Source organism: Neomonachus schauinslandi, chromosome 4 (assembly GCF_002201575.2).
Source record: "Neomonachus schauinslandi chromosome 4, ASM220157v2, whole genome shotgun sequence".
Taxonomy (NCBI): Eukaryota; Metazoa; Chordata; class Mammalia; order Carnivora; family Phocidae; genus Neomonachus; species Neomonachus schauinslandi.
The window spans coordinates 185085187-185111432 of record NC_058406.1 but is presented as its reverse complement, the minus strand read 5'-3'; the positions used below and the strand labels follow the sequence as shown (position 1 = coordinate 185111432).

The 26246-nt window shown below is 47.3% G+C and overlaps 1 protein-coding gene across 12 annotated transcripts in view; it reads left to right on the top strand.

The window, feature by feature from the left end:
- The window catches only part of PTK2 (protein tyrosine kinase 2), a 234875-nt gene that overhangs the window by 98806 nt on the left and 109823 nt on the right, over positions 1–26246 (top strand). For 11 of the 12 annotated variants that reach the window (XM_021688823.1, XM_021688822.1, XM_044914687.1 and 8 more), the window contains 3 exons: positions 13626–13680; positions 25092–25232; positions 25736–25813. In XM_021688823.1, coding sequence (XP_021544498.1) covers positions 13626–13680; positions 25092–25232; positions 25736–25813 — 274 coding nt within the window. Of the gene's footprint in view, positions 1–13625; positions 13681–25091; positions 25233–25735; positions 25814–26246 lie in introns of those variants that run through there. The other variant, XM_021688825.1, reaches the window with a different exon arrangement.

The following is a 26246-nucleotide window of genomic DNA, read 5'->3' as shown; positions in this document are numbered from 1 at the left end:
GTACAGCCATTGGGAATAATAATTGGTCATAAGAGATGTGATAGTTATTTTTCATAATGGACACGAGTCTCCTTTGTGCCCGGCTGTGAGGGGAGAGAATGCCACCTGGGCGGTCTGTCCTGCTTGAGGCCCTGAGAGCCGGCCCGCAGCCTGACCTCTGAACGTGACGTGTCCGCAGAGCCTAGCGTCCGTGAGCATGCACAGCACAGAGGACACTGTCCAGACGCTGTGCCTGGGTTTATCTGAATGCATCTATCCATACGTTGTGCCCTTAACAGATTGGGAAGGGCAAAAAGGAGTTGGTTGGAGATGAATGAAAAATTTGAGATTAACTAGGATATCTTAGCAGGCAGAATTATTTTCAGTAGAGTGTTTCCTGACCTTCAGTGGATGATGTAGAAGTAGTGAGACCATCAATAACTGAAACAGAAAACAGCACTCACTGTGGTGGAGATTTCTGTTCACAACTGTCACATTCTTCAGCCTGCCAGACTCTCAGTGCTTCAAATACAAATCACCAGAATTGAGGAGATCATTGAAGATCTTGTCTGAGATGACACTGGGTTTGTTCTCAATTCAAATGGAGGTTCACAAATAACAGGAATAGTTTTACCTGTTTGGTTATTTGGTCGATTATCTGTTCCTTTGTCCATTTATTTCTTTACTCATTAGTTCAGTTAACAGACATTACTGAGCACGTGCTGAGCCATTGGCAGCCGAGTGCTGGATACTCAGAAATTAATAATACAAAATGTTCACCCTCAGGAAGCTTACAGCTAGCGGGGAGACTCAGATGAGTGAGCAGAATTGTAGAATAACATCCTAGGAGCTGAAGTAGAGGTGCCTGGGGGTGGGGGGGTGTTGGGAGCATGGGACTTGATGTCCGAGGTGGTTTCACGGGGAGATGTGGTCACCCCGAGTCTCGAAGAAGGCATGTGGGCAGGTGGGGGGAGCTGCCCGGGAGGAGGGATGAGACTTTGTGAAGGCACAGAAACACAGAAGGTCAGGTAGCAGCTAGAAAACTGTCAGTTCATTGTGAGGGCTGGGTCATTAACAGCCCACTGCTCTCTTCAGAAGCCTATGGTCCTTGCCCGTTGCTGATCCTGGGCCATCCTAAACAGGACAGTGGTGTGAGGAGATTTGCAATTTAGAACTCCATGTTCATGGGACTGGGATTTTATTAAAGAAGGTTCAAAAAGGGAATCAGGGAACCAGGACACCACGGTGTCCCTCCTGCCTACTCGAGGGGGAGCGAGGCTGTGTTGTGGGCACGGCAGCGCTGGGAGCGAGCTGGGTGGACGTGGCCGGAGCTGGGGTCTGTGTGCCAGCTGGCTGGTTAGACTTGGTTTTCTGTCCTGGGCCACTAGGGATACCGCTCGCAGGAAGAGTTTCTGTTGGAGGGGGAACCGGAGAAGTTGTTGGAGCATGTTGATTTTCAGTTCTGAGGGAACATGCATTTTTAAAAAAATAGAAATGAAGGAGAAAAGTGGGTTTATTTCATATGCTATAAAATCACTCCTACGAGTAGCATTAAGATCTTCCATGGTCCCCAGTGCCTGGTTTCTAATGTCATTCATCAATAAAAGGAACCAGGAACCAGGGCTCCTTTGAAAAATGCCTGATGCTAGAAAGGGGGGGGGAGGGGGTACAGGAGGGGCCTGAGCTTCTTGGTGCCAGAAGGGAGGAAGCGCTCTGCCCACATGTTGCAAGAGCTAGCTGAAGTGCCTAAAGCTGGCATCATTTGGGCTACAAAATGAGCGACATAGTTTTATATCATAACCCAGATTATAAAGTAGATATCCGTGAGTCCATACTCTTAGAAATGACTGAATACATGAGAAGTGACAAATCTCCCCTACAGAAGAATTATAAGTAATTTATGTAGATATGACCACAAAGGGGGCAGAGCGTAAAATCCTACCTTAAAGGATGAGCTATACTTGGTGACTTGTACAGGACAGTGTGGAAAGGGGTGTGGGGAGAAAGTCGGCTGGCGGTGAAGAAACCTGGTAGGCAACACCTGAGCTAAATGATCAACGTCGGCATCAGCAGTGAAAGGCCATGCTGACGGCAGGTGCCCTTGGGAGGATCTGTTGAGAAGGGCACTGCACCTCTGTTGGCTTCCTCCCCTAAACCCATAACCCCAGTCTCATGCGAAACACAGATAATTCCCAGTCGAGGGACGTTATACAAAATACCAAACCAGTACACCTTAAAACTGTCAAGATGGTCAAAAACATGGAGAATCTGAGAACCTCACATAGCCAAGAAGAGTCTGGAGTCATGGTAATTAAGTTGGATTCTGTAACCAAAAAAATGATGTAGAAGAAGTAATGAAATCTGAATTAAGTACAGACTCTGTTAATAATAGTAAGTCGGGGGGCGCCTGGGTGGCTCAGCCGTTAAGCGTCTGCCTTCGGCTCGAGTCATGATCCCGGAGTCCTGGGATCGAGCCCCGCATCGGGCTCCCTGCTCTGTGGGAAGCCTGCTTCTCCCTCTCCCACTCCCCCTGCTTGTGTTCCCTCTCTCTCTCTGTCAAATAAATAAATAAAATCTTTAAAAAAAAAAAAAATAGTAAGTCGGTGTTGATGTAGGAGTTGTGGTGTGCCACTGGTGATGGGAGCTGGGAAAGGAGAGAGACCTGGGCCTGGGCTGTGCATGGGGCTCTGTGCTGTCTTTCCAACGTCTCTGTAAAACTGAGACTATTCTACAATAGTCTGTCTCAATTTAGAGAGAAATGATAAAGGAATGGAGGTGAAAAGGCAGCGGGTAGATAGGGATGACAGTCTCAAGAGTTCAGTCCGTGGCTGACAGTTCCCTGAAGTCTGAGAAGGACCTGGATTATAAATCACCAGGCAGCCAGGGACAGGGTGCTGGAGCGCCTGCTCGCATCCTTCAGGTCAGCGTGGAAGCCCGTCCTGTTGCAGTGAACTATATCCTGCCCTGTCTTCGCGAGGCCCCAGTAGGAACTGTGGTGTCACCGGGTGAAGTGAGCCAGGCATACTGTAAATACTGTGAAAGGGACACAGAGTCAGAGGACAACAGGGGCCCAACTGAAATCCCCATGGATGATGCATTGACATGTCTATGGCGGCAAGAACAGGCAGTTAAAAGAAAGAAAATGAAGAAGCAGGTATCCATCAAGGTGGGGTGGTGGATGGTGTATTTGGAGGCAGGAGTTTTCAGTTTAAGATCTGTTTGCAACAAGGAGCACCTGGCTGGCTCAGTTGGTAGAGCGTGCTGCTCTTGATCTCAGGGTCGTGAGTTTGAGCCCCACACTGGGTGTGGAGTCTACTTAAAAAAGAAAAAAATAAAGAAAAAAGATCTGTTTGAAATGAAAGTCAAAGATTGCATCAGGATTGGTATATATTTGGCTTATTTCTAGAGATTACAGAAATTGAGGTGACGGGAGAGAAGGCGGGGGGCAGAGGACAGACCCGGGCACTAATGGGTGGGGGTCAGTAAAGTGGAGAATGTGGGGGTTGCTGTCCCCAAGTGAGGGCCTGTATCACGGGAGAAATGGGTGCAGCGTGGTGTCATCACAGGCCTTCTCAGGGGCTGTGGGTGAAAAGCAGAATTATCTGTAGTCTTGAGGCGGCTGTTGTGTATTCTTATGTAGGTATGCTATGTAAATCAGGCAGACATGATAGAGAAGGAAAAGAAGGGCAGGTTTAAGAGGCTTAGGTTCCAGGGTATGACTGTGCTGGGTTTACCCTGCCCGCTTTCTCCCTCCTTCTAGTGGTTCCGGGTAGCTGCGGATGTGTGACTCCTCTGTCCTCTTGCAGCAGAGTGTCTGGTGCGGGTCCTGCCCCCACCGTATCCTGCCCTTGGTGTGGGCTTCCAGGGGTGTAGAGTGAGAGTGTTGCTGATGCCTGCCTCGGTGTGTGGAGTTAGGGAGACGAGCCGCCTCGAGAGCCGAACACAGTGCCGGCCCTGAGCAAACGTTTGCCCGTAATTACCATTGTGATCAGGATCCAGATGAGAGCTTGTCACTCATGGTGAAAACCAAACTGTGTAGAGTTACTTCACAGTGTTAGTAAGAAAACAGCATATGAAAGAATGTCAGAGTTCATCTCTTAATTTTGAACCTTTCAAAATTGTTTTCATTTGTTTACAAAGGTAGTAATACATTCTAGCTGGAGAAAATTGGAACAGAATTGTCCAATAAGATAAAAATCTTCGAATCTCATCAGTTAGTGTTAACCACCTTCACAGTCTTACTGTCTTCAGAAATACTCCTATAGACGCCCCTTGTTTTCCGTGTGTGTGCACAAGGCAATACAGAGCTCAGTGTGAGAGCAAGGACACTGTACGTGCATCCTGCTTCTTTCCATCAGCCTTACTCTGGAGAGCTGTTTGCACTGACCGAGTGCGTGTCAGCAGATCCATCAGATCCCTGGGCCATGCTACATGTGACAGTCCGGGCGTGGGGGACGTTCGGGCCGGTGACAGTATGTGGCAGTGTCACCGTGTTTTCTTGTTCGTTTTTGCCTGTTGACCGACAAATAATAGCTTGTTTTATTTACTTCAGCTTGATTACCGTTGATATTGAGTACCTTCCCATATGTGGACCATTTTATATATTCCTTTTTTAAAATTGGCTGTATTTTCTTTTCGTATTAATATTAAGAGGTTTTTGTCATATTAACTGTGTTTGTAGAATTTGTTCTGTATGTTCTTCCCAACTTGTCTTTGTCTGTCAACTGTGACCATAAATGGCTTTTCATCATACAGGACTTGTTCTTTTTTTTTTTTTAATGTAGTAAAATCTGCCAGTTATTTTCATTTTAGTTTTGAGTTTCAAGACCTGATGTTTGTTCTCAAACTTTTCTGGATTTGTTTCTATTTTCTCATCTCTAGATGTGCAGATATGTTTTCAAAGGTTTTCTTGGTAATGGTCTGTGTGATAACAGCTTCTTTGGCTTTCGTGGAGACTGTCTTTGTGAGCTGGTGTAAGATCATTTCCCTCCAGTAATTTATTATGTAAACATTCAGACACAAAGAAAGTTGAAAGAACCGTGCAGCAAGCACATGTATACCCGCCCCCCAGATTCTGCAGTTGACATTCTGCTGTATTTGCTTGATGTGACCAGTTTTTGTAAGTGTTTCAGTGTGGTTTTAAAAATGGACTTTCTGAGAGCTGGGTGGGGTGGGGCAAAAAAAAAAATAAAATAAAATAAAAATGGACTTTCTGTTCAAGCTGCTTAACGTCTGTCTTTCCTGGTGTTTTGTCTCCTGACATGTCAGTGACTGAGAAGGCATGTGTCTCCCTCTGTGGGAATGGCTGTGCCCGTAGCCTCCTGTGGGTCAGTTCATGTCTGCTCTGTACTGGGGGCTTTTTCAGTGAAACACACAAACAGAATGTTTTTTATCTTCTTGGTTAATTGACTCTCTTGTCATTATTCAGTTACCTTCAGGGTGCCTAATCGTACATACTTTCTTGTTTTGGGGGATTTCTCCCCTTGATGTCATCTTTGCCTTCTTTAGGTTAGCATTGGCCTAGCTTTCATTTTCTTTCCTTATATTACTTCTCTTCTTTCCTTTATTACTTTTTTTCTCTTCCCACTTTATTACGTCCTTATACTTTTAGGCATGTCTCTTACAAGCGTCATAGATCTAGAATGTATTTCTTTTAACTGGTGATTTAATATGTTCATATTTATTAGGATAAACGATGTATGTGGACTGGCTTGTGTTGTCTTTATTTCTATTATCCTTTTTTTAAAAAAACTTGTTTTTTGGGTGTGTGTGTGGTTTTCTTTTTTTTTTTAATGTGTGTTTCTTAATGGGTTTTCTTATTCCAAATTTTCTTCCCTAATGATTTGGAAATTTACAAACTATTTCTATTCTTTTATTAGTTACCCTTACAATTTAACCTTCTATAGTAACCAAATCTAGATCTTAAAATTCCTTTCACCCTCTCTTCTGTAGTGCAAGGACCTCTGGACATCCTAACTCTCTCTACACCTCCTTCCAGCTCGCACACCGTTCTCCCATATGTTAGTTCTGTCTTTACTTAAGCTCCACATGTTAGACGTTGTTATAATCTCACGCAGACATTGTTGATTTGGCGGCATGTGTACCATTTTATCTCTTACACATTCTTGTGTCTACTTTAGACCACCCTTCCGGCATCCTTTTCCTTCAGACGCTGTATTTGCTCCACACTCAACAGATCGAGTTTCCAGGACGGCTGTTGACAGACATGCTGCCATTTCTCTGCGGTCGCTCTTTCCTTTCGGAGCTTCGCGCTGCTCTTCTGTCTCCCTCGTGCCTCATGCTTGCATTTCGTTCATGACCTAGCTTGGAACAAGATGTGCTGCTTGATTCTGTGGATTTGCATTTTTCATCTGCAAAGTATATGCCATCAGCTCTGCAATTGTCAACTAGATACATTTGGACCTTTGTAACTCTTAACATGGTTCATATTTTCCATCTGTTTCTCCCTGTGATGGTGTCTGTGTCATTTCTCTAGATTTGTCTTCTAAGCCTTTCATTCCCTCCTAAGTAGTCTTTCTGTCATACCTCATCGGCTCACATTTCATTTCATCATTGACACTTTTCAATTCCAAGTTCGTTTCTTGGGATGTGATCTGCTCTTTGTTCCCAATAACCTTTTATTTTTTTTTTTTAAGATTTTATTTATTTATTTGACAGAGACACAGAGAGAGAGGGAACACAAGCAGGGGGAGTGGGAGAGGGAGAAGCAGGCTTCCCTACCGAGCAGGGAGCCCGATGCGGGGCTCGATCCCAGAACCCCGGGGTCATGACCTGAGCCGAAGGCAGACGCCCAACGACCGAGCCCCCCAGGCGCCCCCCCCCAGTAACCTTTTGTTGCATGCTTGTGCATGTGATGGTGGCAGGAGTGTGTCCGTCAGCTCCTCAGACTCACCCAAGCCTCCAGGTGGCTTGAGTCAGAGCTGGGGGGCCGAGGTAGGGCAAGCGGGGCTCCAGAGGGGCTCGTTCGAGAGCCAGGGGTGGATGACACAACTGCAGCCTCCCTCGGGTCCAGGCCCAGTGCCAGAGCACCAGGTCCACCCCCCTGCCCCCCCCCCCCACCTTCAGACGCGTTCCGTCCAGAACCCTAGAGCAGGTGCCCGCGGCTGGCGGTCCCAGGGCTCCTCACCCCTAGTGCTTAGCGAACGCCAGGCCAGGTCTGCAGGCCTGCCTGTTTGTCGCCATGCTGTGTAAACAGTCGCTGCTCTAGCACAGCCTGCCTTCAGTTTTCCTTTTTCCTAGGGTATATTATTTAGAAATTCTTTTGTATGTGTCTTTGGTGGTTAAGTTCTGTTTCTGACATCTTGAAAGGTGACTTTACTCCATGAACAATTCATGATTCCTCACGGTATTTTCTCAATACTTTAAAAATTTGTGAAGCTGTTCCTTGGGTTCTGTCTTCCCACAACGCTGTCGGGAAGGCTGATGCCAGGGCTTTACATGTTGTGCCCGCTGAGCGGTCATCCAGCTCTGAGCAGACTCTGGTCATCCTGCCCCAGGGACCCGGCAGCCCAGGTCCTCCAGGGGCCTTGGCATTTCTCTTTCCTACTGAGTATTGCTGGTAACTTGGGGCCACTTAGAAAGGTGTATATTTTCTAATACAGAAGAGAATTCTACACAAATGCAGAATATCACTTGTTTCCTATTAGTTTCTTTTAGGTTTCTCTTTTTCCCTGCCAGTAATGAGAAAAATGGGGAAATAGTCCACAGGGTTGCCTAGTTTCTGTCAGAAAATTTAAAGACAATCTTGGTTGTTTATAGCCTAATGAAGAATACCCTTTCAACTTTACCATGTTTCTAAATAACTATTTTGAATCATGCTAAAGATAACTGGGCCAAGTTCTAAGAGTGGGGAAAGCACTATGTAGGAACTTCTGTAGTTTTTCTTTAAACTAACTAAAGAGCTAGTCTTTCCATGTCTTTCCAACCGTGGTAGAACCAGTGTGCCTTCTCTGTAGACAAAAGGGACCCCCCAGCCCCGGCCCCAGAACACGTCCTCCTGAGGATGCACGCTTCCAGGGAGCGGAGTGGCGTGCAGATGGATGAGGCTTCCATTTGCACCTTTATGAGCAGAGGTGAGGCAGGGGAGGAAGGTAGCTGCCACAGGAGGTCAGATTAGAGGTTTTAAAAAAATGTTTTGTACTCAAGTTAACAACTGCATTGTGACAATGACAAGTTAACCAAAATACGCTAATGAAAGTGTGTTTAAATTATGGTTCCTACTGTGATCTCGTTGAAGGAAGAGTTTTACATACCACTGATTCTTGTTTAAACTACAGACTTGTGTTGTGAAGTTATTTTATATGAACTACTTCACTTTTTGGTTCTGCTCATTTCCTTATTATGTGGTTCGCTTTTTCAAGACATGTGTTTTTAGTCACCGTTGCGTGTGGTGTGTTGCTCTGTAGTTGTCTGTGTACCGTGTCTGTTTTCTGCTAGACACTCAGCTTTGCTGGTGGAGGCCCTCCTAGCCCCATCGCCTAGCCGGTGCCTCACGTTTAGGTGGTGCTCCACCCATTGATGCTTCTTGGATGAAAAACAATTCCTGATTTAAAAGTAACTGAGGATAATAAGTTTGCATTGTTTCCATTTCTTCATTGTCTTCCTAATAGCAATCTATTAGGTTTCTTTAGTTACCTATGATACATAAAAGAAGATGCTGATGGATTTGGCATGAATTAACAGTGGCTTAACTAAGATAAAAGGTCATTTCTCTTTAATACAAAACAAATCCTAGGCAGTTGCCGTTCCTCATCACCAGAGTGCCAGGCCTCCTTTTTTTTTTTTTAAGATTTTATTTATTTGACAGACAGCGAGAGAGGGAACACAAGCAGGGGGAGTGGGAGAGGGAGATGCAGGCTTCCCACTGAGCAGAGAGCCTGATGCGGGGCTCGATCCCAGGACCCTGGGACCATGACCTCAGCCGAAGGCAGACGGTTAATGACTGAGCCACCCAGGCACCCCCAGAGTGCCAGGCCTCTTTAATCTTGCCATCCCATCATCCATAGCATGCCCCCCCCCCCCATGACCTAGGATGGCTGGTGGACCTTACCAGTCACATTTGTATTCCAACCTCCCAGAGGAGGAAGAGATGGGCATCCTCTTTCTTTCCCCTCCCTGCAAGGACACAGGTGTGTACATAGTACTTTCCCTTAGAGGGACATGGGCTGAGTCGTAGTCACGTGGTCACAGCTGGCTACAGGAGAGGAACATAGTACTGTGCCTGGCCAGAAGACAACTTCTTATTACCCAGGAGGAAGGAGAGAATGCCATTCAGAAGTGCATAGCAGTCTGTATTGCAGTTAGAGAACTTTCATATTTATCAGTTTTTAAGAGGCTTAAGGTATTTCAGAAGTTAAATATCTCCGTGGTATTTTTATATTAAAGATACTCAGAGTTTCAGGGCAAGGATAAGATAGGGATCCTGTATGAAAATGCACATTTTAGTTGTATTTTAACATCAGTTTCGGTTGCTTTTTTGCCTGGGCTTTAAGTCTTTGAAGAATTATGTCCACAGAGCATTAGTTACCCAAAGCCAACAGATCAGGCCAGGGTCTTCTCAGAAGTGGTGCCAAAGGGGAAATAAACTTATCTTTGACATAAGGATTTACTTAGACTAAAGCTTATTCCGTACTCTGGTCTCCCAAGCCTGCTGTGTTAGGGTATCAGTGGACTTGGATGCATGTGTGCAGGACGAGGCCACAGGCTGGGAGTCTCCAGGCAGGAGCTGGTGCGCTCTGGAGAGTTCATCCTGCTGTGTGGTAGAACCTGGGTGGCAGGGAGAGGCTGCAGGTGGTGAGGACTGCCGCCTGCGTACCTGGACAGCTCTCCGTGGGGAGTGGGCTGTGGAGGCGGAAGGCCTGGAAGCGGGTGGTCAGCCCTGAGACATGGAGGCGCAGAGCTTGGAGGTCCGCTGCCCTGCTGCTGCCACATCGTCCCAGGACGCCCTCCTCCCAGCTGCAGGGCTTCGTCCCAGGGGTTGGAACGCTGCATGGTCATCCTGTGGTCACTGTGCTGGGTGGGCAGCCGTACCCAGCATCCGTCCGTTCCGCTCACCCCTGCGCTCACTGAGGAGCCCTCGAGCCACGGTCCTGAGCCCTGGAGAGTCGGGGTGCCTGCCGTCCTGGATTCCCTGCTGCAGCCCAGCGCAGCGTCCCACCATGGTAGGAATGTCCTCTCCGCCCTGGCCTGCGAGGCAGCCCCTCCCCATGTAAGGCCGCTGAGCCCCTGACATGCAGCCACCATGACAGGGAACTGGATTCTTAGATTAATCTGAGCTAACTTAAGTATATATTGCTTGGCTACTGCAGTGAACGGTGCAGCTCTCACCTGATGCTAATAGCTTGTCAGCTGTGTGTGGGTTTGGAAGTTTCCTTTGAACGTGTGTGGGAATCGAGCAACCTAATGCTTGAATTTTGGAGTTGGGGTTTGGCCGTGTTCTAAAAGTTTCATGTAGCTAGTTTTTTGTCCAGTGAGGATCTACCCCTTGACAAGTGTTTGTGTTAGTAAAGAATTACATTATAATAAAGGCCAGTAGTTGCATTTTGTGGAAGACATATAAGTAGTTTTTATTGTTTGATTCACATCATCTCACACTTGTGTAGAATTTGGGCTCAGATGAGTTTTATGGCACAGGAAGCTAAAGACTCAACTGCTACACATCAGAGGGCACGCCGTCACCCGGTGCCAGACACACACAGCTCGGAGAGGCGGCCTCACATTGAAAGTGGGACAGGCTGCCTGTCCCTGCTGGGTGTCCTAGGAGAGGGTTTAAATTTGGATGTCTGTAATAGGCTCTCCCTAAAACTGTGAACGCAGCACCCGAGGTGCTCCTTGGGGTTCCTCAGCGTCCTCCACCAGGAAGCCTAGAGTAGATTGGCTTCCTGATTAATGGATATGTGTTGTTGTTGAATTTTTCCAATGATTTTGCATACTTTAGCCTCATTTTTAGTTTCTTACTTGCCAGGTGTCACATTTTTTAAAAGATTTTTAAAAAATTTTTTAAAGATTTTTAAAAAATTTATTTATTTGAGAGAGAGCAGAGCGAGTGAGAGAGAACATGAGTGGAAGGGGGAGGGGCAGAGGGAGAAGCAGACTCCCCACTGAGCAGAGAGCCTGACGTGGGGCTCGATCCCAGGATCATGACCTGAGCCGAAGGCACACGCCTCACTGACTGAGCCACCCAGGTGCCCCAGGTGTCACATTTAAAAGAGGTCTAAGATAGGGACAAATGTTAGAAATCCATTGCTCAAAAATAGAAAAACTAAACTGTATACTTGCCAGTATTAGTTGACCTTAGCTCCCCCCCCCCCCCAAATGGAGCTGTCTTCATCTTGGAAATAAAAGTAACACCTAGAAATAGGCTTCGTTTTCACAGAAGTATGCCCTCTCTCATTTTTCATGAAACATAAAACCCTTTGGGTCCATCTTTAATTTCCCCATTTGTGACAGAAATGAGTGTGATAAATTCTTTGCTTTCCACTTGACTCTAAGAAAAGTAGATGCATTACCTGTTTGACTAATGGTGACGCTGGTCTCACAGTTGGGAAGGGGACGTCCCCCTCATCCATTTTGGGGGCCAACTGCCTCCTTGAAATCCGCACTAGGAGGCCACATACACCTTGCTTGTACCCCACACATCTGAAAGAGATCCCACCCCCAGCCTCCCCTTCTCAGTGCATGGAGTGCTCTCACGTGTCCAGTCATTGGGCGCTCCACAGGTTTGCATCTTTCCTTGTCGCTTCCTCTGCTACCTGCCCTCCCACCATCTCTTCCCTGGGCACCTGCCAGCCTTCCTCCCACCTGCTCTTCCGGTTTTATCCTCCCCTCACCCCCAGTGTATATTCTGCTTATGGTGGAAGAGTCCCACCTCCTTCTGCTCAAACAACAGGGAGCCAGGCATGTGGACCAAACTCTCACTGGACAGGAGGACGCCTACGGTATTTCTGGAGGAAAGAGTTGTAGGGACTTAACACACTCTTATTTCATCCTCAGCATCACCGTTTGCAGCAGGATTTAGCATTCCCAGTTTACAAATAGATAACCTCAGGTTTATAGGTATTTAGTAATAGCCAGATCCATCCTGTGGCTAAGTGAAGATTCCAGCCCAGAGCTCTCTGTATGAAAAGTGCTTTTTAGTATGGAACAGTTGCCCAGAAAGGAAAATAGGGGAGACAGTGCTCAGGAATGGTGCCTAAAAATTCTACATTGTTTCTCTTTACGTGCTTATTGTGCTGCTTCCCACAGTGGCTAGCACCCAAACCCTTAAGTGCAAAGTCCCTGTCTGTTTAGGAGGCAGCAAGAAAGGGAAGACCCTGGGGGGACACTTCTCCCTCTTTGACACCCTGTAGTCACAGTAGATGATGCAGATCTGGAAAGATAAGTTACAAAGCGAAGTAGTTAGAAAAATAAATGGAAAACCAGGGTTGTATGAATTAACTAGTAGGTAGAACCAGGAAACAGTGTGTCCTGGAAGTCGAGAAAGAATTTCAGAAGCATGTCATGAACATACTAACAATGAAAAAGAATGGGGACCGAGACCAGTTTTGGATTTAGCAAGTACTAACTAGTAGTCAGATTATAAAATAGGGGGTTGAAATGTTTGGATATGGGATCAACCATATAAACTCCATGTGATTTCTATAGTTTCATTTATAATGCCAGCTAACTTAACAATCATGGATAAAGAAGTCATCCCTTTTGTATTTTTAAAAATATTTTCTATTTAGCTTATAGTTTCCTTATGTAATTCTGAAAAGATGCCACTGTTTAGTTTACTCCTTCTTGATCCTTTTATGTCCTCCACCTGTCTCCGGACATTCCCTGATGGCTGCAAAGGCTGTTTCATTTTACTAGCACACAAGGGCCCTCTAGTGACCAAAAATCCCGACATACTCGGTACCAAAGGAAGTAGGAAGAGAATGAGCTGGTTTTTCTGGTCTGTCTGCTTAGCCAGAGTGTTTTGAGTCTTGCGATAGTAATGATCAATTCTGTAGCCTGATCTAAAGAAAATCACTGGGACTTCCAACCTTCCACACTTTTAGCTTTCTGACTTTAAGCAAATCATCTAATTTCTCACTTTTAGTTTCCTATGTGAAACTGAGATGATAAACCTTGGTTAGGTGAATGAATCCCTTAATCAAAAAAAGTTTACTTAAAAAAAATAGTCAACTTTTAGGATTAATTCAAGGAATTTTTTTTAAGCTTCCATGGTATATCCCACACCTTTTCCTACTCTGGCCAGTCTGCTGTGTCTACAAATATGATGTCACCCAGTAGGAACTGGTATTTATAAGGCAAACCTTATAAAGCACTGTTTACTCAGACATTGCCATCTGCCAAGAGGCACAATTATAGAATGGTTTTCAGCAGTGAGGGTTAAAACAGGAAAAAGATGTTCTACTGAAAGCAACTTGTATTGGTGTTTTCTACTCATATCTAGAAAATGATGTGTCCCACACCTTCCTTGACTGTGCTGGTAAATTGGAGCTTTATTTTGCTTCCTCCCTTCCTGAATAATACATGGAAGGATAAATAATTTAAATTGCATTTATGTTCTTGCCACAATGTCATTATATTAAATTGATTTGGTGGTGTTATTTGTTAATACGCTTCTTTTTATGTTTCAGAAAAGATGTTGGTTTGAAGCGATTTTTTCCTAGGAGTTTACTGGATTCTGTCAAGGTAATTAGAATCTGCTTTATCGTAATCAGATGACCACGTTATGTAAATACCTCCCTGTGGTATATGGTTTTCTCCCTTACGTGTAAAAGTTACAATGTAAAAAGGCTGGTAGTTATTTTACTGGTGTTAATGGCAAATAGATTTTTGTAGGCACAGCTTTCTCCCACAAAGTCACGGTTTCACTTGTTGGTTATGTGTGATGCTTAGCTAAGTACAAGTATGCACAGTAGGCTTTGTCACCTAGGTCTTTGTGGTCTCAGGTATGTTGATCCACATAAGTGACGAAGCAGCGTGTAAACAGATCATAGTAGTAGCTGAATGTTGGTGTGTCTGCGTGCACACGTGCACATAGAAGTGCATTGTAAAGATCTCTCTTCTCTTGTTTCGACCACGTGGACACTCCTCCTCATGGGTAACTTTTGCAGAGCATCATCTTCTCTCCCTCCCTGCAGAGGGAACTGCAGGGAGGGACGCCGCGGGGCTCTGAGGTGTGGATTCCAGCCAATCCAGAGCACATGCCAAGATGCTCAAATGTGGAGGGAGGGCATAGGCTTTGGTCAGAATAGAGTCCAGCTCATGGGAGCTTTGCCATTTTTGAGCCCCATGGTCTTGGTCCTGTTTTTTATTTCCACAATGAAGAAAATAGTATTTTGTAGGGTTGGGGTAAGTGTTTAACAGCTTAATTTTGTATGTTACTTACCACGGTTATGTAAATGGTGGCCATTACTGCTCTGACTTTTTATCACAGAGGTGGTGTTCTGTACCAGCGGGGTCACATGGAAGACCCTCCAAGCAGGCTAAAATGATGTTACACGAGAGTGTAGCGTATTGGTCAGAAAACCTGCCCTGAAGCCACACTGCCTTGGTCTGAATTCTGAGCTCACCACCATGAATTGCATGGGACTTTGGCCGAGTTACTTAATTTTACTGTATTTTAGTTTCCGCATCTGTAAAGTGGGGACGAAACCGCTTTCTGGGGCGCCTGGGTGGCTCAGTTGGTTAAGCGACTGCCTTCGGCTCAGGTCATGATCCTGGAGTCCCGGGATCGAGTCCCACATCGGGCTCCCTGCTCGGCAGGGAGTCTGCTTCTCCCTCTGACCCTCCCCCCTCTCATGTGCTCTCTCTCTCTCTCATTCTCTCTCTCATAAATAAATAAAATCTTTAAAAAAAAAAAAAAGAAACCACTTTCTAACACTTGGGCTTCATACAAGGATTAATGAGTTCATAAATATAAAGTCTGAGAACAATGAACACAGACAAAACTCACTAGGTGTTATCTAGTATGAAGAGGAGAAGGAGCACCGAGCTGCTTACTCATAATGATAAAATACCAAGTCCAGCAGTTTTTATTGCATTAATCATTTATTTATTTATTTTAAGATTTTATTTTTTTTGAGAGAGAGCACAAGCGGTGGGGAGGGTCAGAGGGAGAGGGAGAAGCAGACTCCCCGCGGAGCAGGGAGCCCGATGTGGGGCTCGATCCCAGGACCCCGGGATCATGACCTCAGCCGAAGGCACACGCTTCACCAGCTGAGCCACCAGGCGCCCTGCATTAGTCATTTCTACACAAGAGTTGCTTGGCCATTGTGCTGTTACTGTTTGTTCCTTACATATTGTTGACTATGTCCCATGGCCTATTATTGGGTCATAGTGTTGGTACAATTTACCGAATGCCAGGTGACAAAGGCCCTGTGTGCAGGCTCTGGGTGCTGCTTTTCTCGAGCGTCATGGAGGACGTAGTAAGGGCCTCCCTTGCTCACACAGCTTCTCAGTAATCTAATGGGAAGTAGATATGGAAGTGTTTGTTTTAAAGTATAAAGCACTCTACAAATGTAATAAACACAGTTAAGAGCAGAGGAGAAGTATACTCTCTCTGATGTTTCGGGCTCTTTCTCTAGTGTTGCTATCCTGTTGTTTTATTTTCATCCAAGTGTCCTGGGCTACTCACGAAAGGCTGGAGTGAATCGGTGGGGAACCAGCTCCTGCAGTGTGACCATCTCCATCCAAGCAGATGGTCAAGGCCACGCACAGCAATGGGTGGGCCGGGTAGTTCCCAGACCATTGGCATGAGTGACATGGCCCGGGGGTGGAAGACAGAGGCAAGAGCTTTAAGTGAAGTTTGGCGGGGGTGGGAGGGGTTGCAGGAGAAATCCAGGGTGCTTGGAGGTACGTGACAGCGGTGGGGTTGTGTCCTCCTGGAGGGCTGTCAGGTGCGGGTTGGCTGTACTCCTGGAGTTGGGAGGACGGGAGACTCGGTTTGACCTGGAGAGTTGTGCTGTGGTGCTGAGAAGGCCTAGGAAGGTAGATCCTCGAGTGGAGGGGATGCCCCTGGGCATGAATCTGCAGTTTGCTGGCTGGTAGGGTGGGGAGGAGGCATTCACACAAGTAGAAGACACGGTTCTTTAGCAAATTTACATTTCACCGAACAGAAAAATGCACTACAATGTGAAATTAAAAAGCCGGGAAGTATGTGAAAACGGCTTGTGTATGTCAGTATTGTGCTGAGCCCACTCCGGTGTGAGCCCCAGGGCAGCCTCTCGGCTCCGGCAGTCTCAAAGCTGTGTGCGGGCGGATGAGCAGTTGTCACCGGAGCTGTGGCTCCTGTCGCTTGGGAGCCCCAACAAACCACTCTGCGTTGAAAAAGGATGCTCATACTCAAAACAGGGGGCCCCCGTGGCACAGGTCACAGGCACCCTGGTGCAAGTGTAGCCCAGGTGACCCACAGCACCCAAGGAGGTCCGTGGGGGGACAGGCCTGAGCCTCCCCCAGCACCCCGCCCCGTGGCCGGCTCTCCCAGACCCGGCCTCGCACAGTGTCCTCAGCACCCCAGGGACAGCCGGAGGCCCATCCTCCTCTTGCAGGACCCTACTCAGGGTCTTTTTTTTTTTTTTTTTTAAGATTTTATTTATTTATTTGACTGAGAGAGACACAGCGAGAGAGGGAACACAAGCAGGGGGAGTGGGAGAGGGAGAAGCAGGCTCCCCGCACAGCAGGGAGCCCGATGCAGGAGTCGATCCCAGGACCCTGGGATCATGACCTGAGCTGAAGGCAGTCGCTTAACCAACTGAGCCACCCAGGCGCCCCCCTGCTCAGGGTCTTAATCTTTACTTTCTCAAATTCGGATTCACAGTTATTTCCTTGGCTGCATTTTGTCTGTCTGCCTCCACTATATTTTAAGACCCACGAGGGCCCCGATGATGCCGTGTTTGGCATGGTGCCTGGCACTTGGTAATGTTAAGTAGACCTTACTCGGGTGACACAGTGGACAGCTCGAAGAGCAACTGGGAAGATGAGCTGAGTTAGCGGGGAACCGTGTAGGGAAGGCCCGCTCAGGAGAGTGGCTCCGAGAGCCCCGCATACTTGCCACTCCGCGCCTGTCTCACTGCACACGAGCCCCCTTCCTTGACTGGACTCGTCCCTCCAGGCCTCTTGCAGGCTGTCCCTCGGATCTGTCCCGATGACTGGCCTCCCTGTCCTGCCACTGGTGTCAGGGCAGCTGAGCCCCACAGTGGCTCTCCCAGCAAGCCGCGGGCCTGCTCACTGTGCGGCTTTCAGGGCACAGAGGACAGGCTGCAAGCAGGCCGTGCTGGGGGTGGGTAAGGGATGTGCAGTGATGGGGCCCGGGCGCCGTGACTTCCACGGGAGCAGAATGGGAGGCACCGACTGTGGGGAACTTGAGAAAACTTGCCCTGAACCAAATAAAGAGCAGTTGTGTTTTGAGAAGTTCAGTCGCTGCTGATTTCGTTGCAAGCAGGGGAGAAGAGAATTTGTGGCTACTGCTTGGTGTAGGTGTAGATTCATCGAGTGGTTCTCACCTGAGTTCAGCAGAACTCACTTCCCACCTGCTTCCTAGTGTAATTTTGTACAACAAGTAAAGTCTGCTTGGCTTCTTAAATACTTAATCAGTAGTTCATTTCCATAGACCAACATTTCTTTACCTTCTGCATAAACATCTTCAGCGCTGCGCTGGTTGCCGCCCAAGTCCTTCCCGTGTGGCGGGAACAGCTGCGGTGCAGGGTCCTTTCTTCCAAACTATTGCCAGCGAAACTTCCACTAACAGGAAACTCATGTCAGCTTCTTGTTTCATCCAGAGCAGCCCTGTGGAATGGCCAGATCCATTACTACTTGCTTTCCCCAAAGGCTCACACTGAAGAGTCGGGAGAGTACCTCGTTGTATTTGATGGAACTTAAGTAAGCTGTGATGGATGACAGAACGGAACAGGAGATGTGTGTGCCTAGGTTACTAAGAATAATTTACAAGATATTTTAAGTTTCTGTCTCTCTGATCCTCATAGTGCTGGAGGCACATCTTTAAAAACACTGTACCAGTAAAACCAGTCAGAGCCAACCTGAGGAATGGTCCAGAAGTGTCACGAAGCTGTCCCAGCCAGAGGACACAGAGGAGACATGAGTAAATGCAGTGTGAGGCCCTGCAAGGGTGTTAGTGGGCAGCCCAGTGAGATCAGAGTCGAGGCCGAGGTTCAGGAGCTAGTCCCAGTGTTCTGCACAAACGCGCTAGTGTCCTGTGAGAGGTGGGCCACAGGGGAGTGGGGTAAGGGGCGTTAAGGGGGCTCTGAGTCCTGTCCTTGCAGCTTTTGTGTAAATCTAAAAATGAGGTAGCAACTAGAATAGCCAAATTTCAATTTATTTGAATATAACTCACAGTAGAAATCTAATTTCAGAAGTAGAAATGCTAAGAGGTCAGTAGTTCACAGTCCTCGGAAGCATCGGTACACTTCCCAAGTAATAAAGTGGTTTCCTAGAGCACTGTCAGGAAAATAGTCCTCATTCTCATTTTTAAGATTAACAGGTGACCATTGCAGGCTTAACATTATTATCAAGCACAGAAATGCCTGCCTTAGCGGTCGTTCGCATTCATCAGTTCCTGACATCTGCATGCCAGAAGGTGTGGGGACGCCAGGGGGAGTGGATTGACAGATGAACAGATAGCGAAGATGTGGTGTATTACTCAGCCATAAAAAGAAAGGAAGAAGTCTTGCCATTTGTGACAACACGGATGGCCACATGAAATAAGTCAGAAAATGACAAACACTGTATGATCTCACATTTTAAATGTAGAATCTAAAAACAAAAAAACCCAAGCTCATAGATACAGAGAACAAATTGATGGTTGCCTGACGTGGGGGGTGGTAGGTTGGTGAAAATGGGTGAAGGTGGTCAAAGATACAGACTCCCAGTTATAAAATAAATAAGTCACGGAGATGTCATGCACATGTAACTATAGTTAATAATACTATAGAGCATATTCAAAAATTGCCAAAAGAGTAAATCTTAAAAGTTCTCATTACCGGAAAATAAAATTGGTAACTGTGTGAGGTGATGGATGTTCACTAGACTTACTGGGGTGATCATTTCACAATGTGTACAAATACTGAATCACTGTGTTATGCACCCGAAACCAATACAATGTCATATGTCAGATATATCTCAGTTAAAAAGCACACTTTGCACGCACTGTTAATACATCTATGTTTAGCATTTGGTGGGTGGGTGGATGAAAGAATTCAATTAATGTATTCTCTACCTATTATTCTTTTATTGCAAATTTTCTTTAGCATTACGTTATATAACCTTTTCATCTGGGAAGCCCTGCAAGTTCATTGCTGTTAGCAGCATCTGATAAATATTAGGCTGACTAATAAAAATTACTTCATTGTTCACGGTGGCTAAATTGTAGTGATTTCTGATGATCCAACCTAATAACACCGCTTCATTAGGAAGAAATATCACTTTCTGGGTAGTTTTTTCTCTGTGGAGGGATCGGTTTCAAATTGAACAGCATTCATAGATAGACGCCTTGTTTCCTAAATCCAGGCAAACACAAAGAGAGAGTTGAAACTATAAATAGGACAGAATGCGATGCACAACAGTCAGGCTTGCTCCAGCCAGTTCTGGAAGTGTATTGATTAACACTGGGAGAGTCCAGGAGGTTAGATCCTGTGGAATTGTTTCCTCGCTGAGACAGTGGGAAAGAAACGGTGCTGGCCACAAGATCCTTCTCATAGAAACGAATCTGGGGCTCCTCTCAGACAGCAGGGTTTTCTAGTTCTTGTCCGGCATTGGACACGAGGCTTGGAGCAGCGTGGAAGTGCAGACTGTGGGAAAGTGTGGGCACTCCCTCCTGACCAGGGGCCGCGTAGTTGCCTGGAACCAGGGTTGTTTCTGTGAGCACAGGAAACTAATCCTGAGTGGATCCTGGGGCCGCCCTCATCCCCGAGAGACTTCTGCTGTGCAGGGGCCACATGCGAGAGCAGCCTGCAGGGGATCACACCTGTCCGCACGTTCGGCTGCCTGAGACTGATGTGGGACAAATGCAGGAAACCTGTCCCTCAGACCCTCTGTGTTGATACACATTCGTAGTTGCCACTTTCAAGGCCATCCCAGCAACTCAGAAATTCCCAGCAGGTAAATGCTGAGGTGCGGGGGGGGGGGGGGCCCCCGGGGGGGGGTCCCCTGCTGGGTGTTGGGGATGAAGCAGGAGCGCCGGGCTGATGGCTTCCATCCCATCATAGAGTCGCAGAAGTCGGGCACTCTTTGGTGTTCCTTGATCCTCGGGACACACTGTTTCGAGCCTGAGGGAAAGGTCAGAAGGCAGAGTCTTGCCCACGGAGAGCACTGAGGGCAGAGCCCTGAGGGCGTGCGGCTGATGCGGGAGGAGGGCGGAGGAGCAGGGCCTGGCCTCGCATTTCCGCCTCACGCCCCAAGCGCTCCTCCTGCTGGCGGTGGGTGGAGGGACCGAACACCGCAGGGGAAGCACGGTGGGGAGCAGTCCTGTCACGGGGTCAGTGGGACAGGATCCACAGGGACTCGGAGGTGCTACGTTGTATTTTCACATACACGCATTTACCTGTTACATGTGAGTTCTTTTTTTACAACCAGCTTTGTAATGTTAAAAAAAAAAAAAAAGACTGGAAAGCAGGAGGTCTGCACAGCAACGTCATTGAATTTGCTGTAATAAAGGACCAACCCCATGTGAGGCTCCTGAGCACACTTGTTCCCTCCCTCATAAGTTCACCAGCTCTCTTCTACCAAAACTTTTGGCTGCAATTTTCGGTGCTGCACAGAAGGTAAAGGATAATGGGATGGGACAGTGTCCTTTCTTTGTTCTTGAACCTGCCCATCCCTTTAAGATACTTGTTAGGCACCCAGTGTGTGCTGCATGCCTTCTGCTGGCCAGGCTCCTGCCCTAACCAGGGCTTGTTGAAATGCCGGGGTAGCCGCAGGGTCCATCGGGAGCCCTGTCCACATCATGCCTGCACCCCCAATGCCCTGGTCACTCGGCTAGCTTCAGCCCCCGAGCTGACGGCCTCTGGGAGGGGGAGCGATGCTCTCAGCGGGACTGCAGACACTGGCACCAGGCTGCTCGGGCTTTGCTCCTGGCTCTGCCACGCAGCTCTGAGATTTGGGGTCTTTGTTCTCTCTGTGCCTCTGTTTCCTCATTTGTAAGATGGGCGTGATAGAAGAACTTCTCTCTGAGGGTGCTGCAGAGATAGAGGGAGGCTGGAGACGAGAAAGCAGCTGTGCCCTCCCTGAGCCTCCCTAAGTGGCCCGTGATGACACGGCCCCTGACTTGGCTGCCACTCTCAGGCTGAACCTGTTCACCCACCACGCTCTTCCCCCTGACCCCGTTGGCCTTGAGGCATCTCATGCTTAGTACTTGCATAGTTAGATGATTCAGTTTCCTAAGTTCCTAAGGGTTGAAGCTGCAGAGTGAGGTGATCCAGGTCATGTTTTAAAAAGAGCACCTGGCGACGTGTGATGGTACCCCTGGGGGGCTGTCGCAGAGGTTCAGGCAAAGGTGGAGCTGGCATGGTGGAAAGCATTCAAGAACACCATGTGCTTTTTGTGACAGCACTTGAAAGCACTTGCAGGACTTGGGGGTTTGAGGTTTAAGGGGTTAGGGGAAAGAGGGGTTGGGGCTGCCACCTGGGTTTCTACCTTAAGCAGCTGGGAGATCGGCCGAGATGGGGGTGCTGAGCCTGGAGGGCAATCAAGGAGTTCTCTTCGTGGCCTGTCAGCTTTCGGATATGTGGGAAGTCCAGTGGAAGTCTCAGGTGGGCGTGTGGATGTGTGTAAGTCTGATGCTCAAGATGAGACTTCAGCTGCTCGGCTTTAAAGAGAGACTTCTGTCTCACCACTTCAGAGAGAAACCTCTTTGGGTGACACATTTTTTAAAGCATTGCACAGATGAGCAGGTGTAAGTGTAGAGTATTGTCAGTTGTTTCTAAACAAGTGGCTTGTAGGGAATTGGCTACAAGGCAGAGAATTGGCTGCTTTTCTGGACCTCTTTGACATGGTTTTAATCGCCGCATGTCATTACTCATCGGCTCTGAGTGGAAGTATTCCTCTTAGAGGCCTGAGTGACTATATCAACTTTTAATTAACGTTAATAAAAATGATGTGTCACTGTGTTCTAGTCCCCATGCTCCTTAGACAACCATCCTTTGTAGCTGCTACCATATTCTAGTTTACAGTGTCCTGCACTTGTAGGAAGAGTAGGAGGGCATTCTGGGGCTTTCTGTGCACTGGTTTTCTCCTTCGATGGGCACGTGAGCACCCGGCGGCAGTATGCCCTGCCTCAGGCCGTTGAAATCAAAGAAGTCAGAGCTGTCTTCCCGCTTACATGCGAGGGAGTGAAGTGTCCTCGGTTACAGGACAGACCAGATTTTATTTCCATTTTGTCTATTTCAGCGTTGTTAGGTTGGAGTTGTGCTCTTACTCAGGTCTCCGTGGCCAGTCTACACGCTCCTGGCGGACAGCCGGACCTAATAAGGCCACAAGAGTATTTGCAAAGCCTGAAGTCAGAACAACTATTACGTGCCATCTCAGCCCATGACAAGAGTGGCCTTTTCAGTCCCTTGGCTCATGGCCAGTGCTTAGATGGGCATTCCCCAAAATATGTTTCCCAGACTTTTCTTTACTGAGCATCCAAAGCTAATTGTTCATATTCTCTGCTAGTGAAGCCTTGCTAACCTTGAGCCCGTTTTACTTCTCTTCAGTTTAGACTATGTGGTCTACAACTGCCATTAATCCTCATCAGAATACCTGCAGTTCCACTGTATTACTCACCCGTCAGAGCCCCGGCCCTGGTTAAAACCAGCTCTTGGCCCGCTGGCCTGGCTGCAGCCTTCTCTTCTTTCCCGCCTCCACTTGGTTGGTGGGAGCCATCTGTGAATCCGTCAGCTGGTGGACTCTGACAGTGCTGTCCCCAGCCCTGCCCTCTCCTGAGCTCCAGCAGTGTATGCAGCTGTATGCCTGATGGTTTAGGTCCAGATGTAAGAGTCGCGCCCACGTCCAGAGTCAGTGTGACTTTATCTTCACCAAGCTGCCCCTTCTGTTTGCCCCTCCACGCCAACCAGAAACCTCCTCCTTCATCCTGCCCAGGTGCCTGTTTTCCTGCCATCCTGCATACAGTCACCCAAGTGGCCCAAAGGTGCCTGGCTCTCTGCTTCACCACCAGCTCGGGGTCTGTGCCACTCGTGTTTCTCGGGTGGTCTATTCCAGGAACGTGGCTGGTCTTTTTGCTTCTCACACCCTCCTCCACACCCTCTGTACAAGAGCAGCGCAAGCCTTTAAAATGAAGGCCATGTTGCAACACCTGTTCCCTCGGCTCCTTGAACCCTGTCCTTGGCCTACCCGGCCTCTCGCACTGTCTGCTTCATCCCCAGTAACTGCAGGCCGCTGGGACTCTGTCCCACTCTTTGACCACAGGGCCTAGCTGTCAGCTCACTCTCTGCAGTGTCCCAGATCCAGTAAACCCTTGACCACACGGGGGCCTTCAAGCCACTGCAGTGGGCTGTCACCTCCGTGTGCCCCTCCCTGGTGGGCCACCCCCTAGCTGCCTGAGCAGCCACATCTCCCTGACCTGCTAAGATGGGCATGCTCTGGAGGATGAGGCCCTTCACCTCCTCTCCCTCTGCCACCCCCAGTCTTCTCCGGTCTGCTGGCTCTGATTCCTGTCTGAGTGCACCTCACGCTGAGCTCCCAGCTGGGCCCCAGGTCTCCTGCAAGACCTTCACCTGCCAACCTGCTTCCCCACAGGCCTACCGTTTCAGTTCGTCGTAACTCCTGCCTCTCAGTACATCTCGTTGGTTCTGTTTTTCAGAATAAATCTGCTTCTCACCCCTTTCTGCTTCTATGCTTGCGTAGACCCTGCTCACCTCTCGCCTAGGTTACTTCCGTACCCTCCTTCTTGGTCTCTCCTACTGCCTTCATACCGTTCACAGCACGGCAGCCAACGTGTCAGATTACGTCACTCTCCCCAAGGTGCCCAAGGACTTTGTCTCTTTCCAGGATGGAAGCTGGGTGCTTCCTGCGGCTGGCTCCTCCCCCCAGCCTTCTTCCTCACACCTCATCCCGCATCCTTTCCCCACGGGCCTCCCCAGGCTGCTGCTGATGCACCATGGGCTATGGGCTTGCCGCCTGGAGGGCCCTTCCCTCCACCGTCCAGATGCTTGTGGTGCATAAATAGAATGCTCAAATGTGCAGAAATGGTCTGGAAGATCACCTATGATCCCACTGCACAGGAAAGGGGCATAGTTGTGCCATTTCCTTCTCTGTGTGGATACGTGTGTGCACCTGTGCCCACACGTACCTGTGTGAGGCCCATCAACGGTGCCCTCCTTTTAAAGGCATCTGTACTGCACATACAAGATTGTTTCACCAGATTCTCTCACCTGACACCACGATAGGGATTTTCACATCAGTGAATTCGTTCCACATGACCGTCTTGAGGGCTCATACAACATAGGCAGACATATTATGATGCATATAACCCAACTGCTCCTGTAAATAGTTCTGCACTGAACCTCCTCGTTTCTGAGTCCTTGTGGAGTTCTTTAATCATTTCTAAAGACTAGTGCCTTGGAATTTAATTTCTGGATCCAGATTTGTAGGTTTTTTTAAGGTATTTTTATCCGTGCTGCCAAATTGCCCTTCAAAAAGGTTGTATCAACTTACCCTCCTAACAGTGGGATATGTGAGTGCCTTCCTATCTAAGCTTTTGCCAGCTCCCCGTTGTGTGCATAGGTAGTACGTGTTTTTTATTTTAGTTTTTATGTTTAATTTTTTAAGATAGTACGTGTTTTTTAATGCCTAATTTTTTACCACATGTTCTAATAAGCAAATTATTGCCTTATAAATTTCTATTTAAGAAGTAAAGCTTGGAATCACTGAACTGTGTACTTAAAAAGGGCTAGGATGCTATATCTTATACTGTGTGCATTTTATTACAGCTACTTAAAAAAGGAAATAGGCTTTGACAAATAATGGCATTTCATAGTGATGTGAATATAGGTTGGAGCGAGTGGTGGGAGGGAAAGATAGCTTTGACATTCACTATTGTTGTGTGTTGTTGACTGTAAAGTGATTTTTGTGATTTTATTGTGCAGGCCAAAACACTAAGAAAGCTGATCCAACAGACATTTAGACAGTTTGCCAACCTTAACAGAGAAGAAAGTATTCTGAAGTTCTTTGAGATCCTCTCCCCAGTGTACAGATTTGATAAAGAATGCTTCAAGTGTGCTCTGGGTGTAAGTATGGGGACATGGGAAATGGGGAACTGGGTTTCATTTCTTTTGCTTTTTCTTATCCATGTATGTCTGAATTTCTGATTGAAATCTGATTTGTCACATTTTTAACAACATGAAAATATTTGTCATTTTACAGTGGGGAAAAATGAAAAAAGAAAATGTATTAATGTGAGGATGAATTCATCTTTTTTTGAAAGCATGCCTGTGTTGATAATTGGATTTTTTATTCCAGCCCAGGGATTTGTTAATGGACTGTTCCCTCTGGGCTAGTTTAACCTATTCAAATAATCTTTCCAAAGAAACCATTAGCTTCAGACCCACCAGATGCTGGATCAGTGAAGTCATAGACATTTTGTAGTACTTGGTTGGATAGATAAATGGCAAGCTAGACCAGCCCCCCACCTCCACCCCCACCTTGGTCCTTTAATGTGTCCATGTTTTCATCTAAAATATTTCTTTTTTCTTCTGGGACCTTTGTCATTACCTGTTTCACCCTTCAAAAGTCAAGCTGGATTATTTCGGTGGAACTGGCAATTGGCCCAGAAGAAGGAATCAGTTACCTCACGGACAAGGGCTGCAACGTAAGTCTGCTTTGGTGACATCTCGGGACTGCCTGTGCACGGACACTCCTCACGCTAGGCCTGAGTGCAGACAAAGATGAATCCTGCCCCTTCCCAGTCTCTAGCCCCTACCCCGAGAGGGGCTGCTGTCCTGAGTTCTGCATCATTGATGAACTCTTCAGTAAATGCTGCAGCATCCGCTGAGTATTCGCAGAGAAAAACCAGGGTCTTCTGACCCCTGTCACACACTTAACAAAATCCATTCCAGATGCAATATTGATCTACATGTGAAAGGCAAATGATGAAAGTCATAGAAGAAAACATAGGAGAATATCTTTATAAATTTGGGGTAGGCAGAGATTCCTTAAACAGGACTTAAAAAGTGCTAACTCTAAAAGACAATTCTGATAAATTAGAGTACATTGAACTCTTTTCATCAAAAGATAGTAGAAAG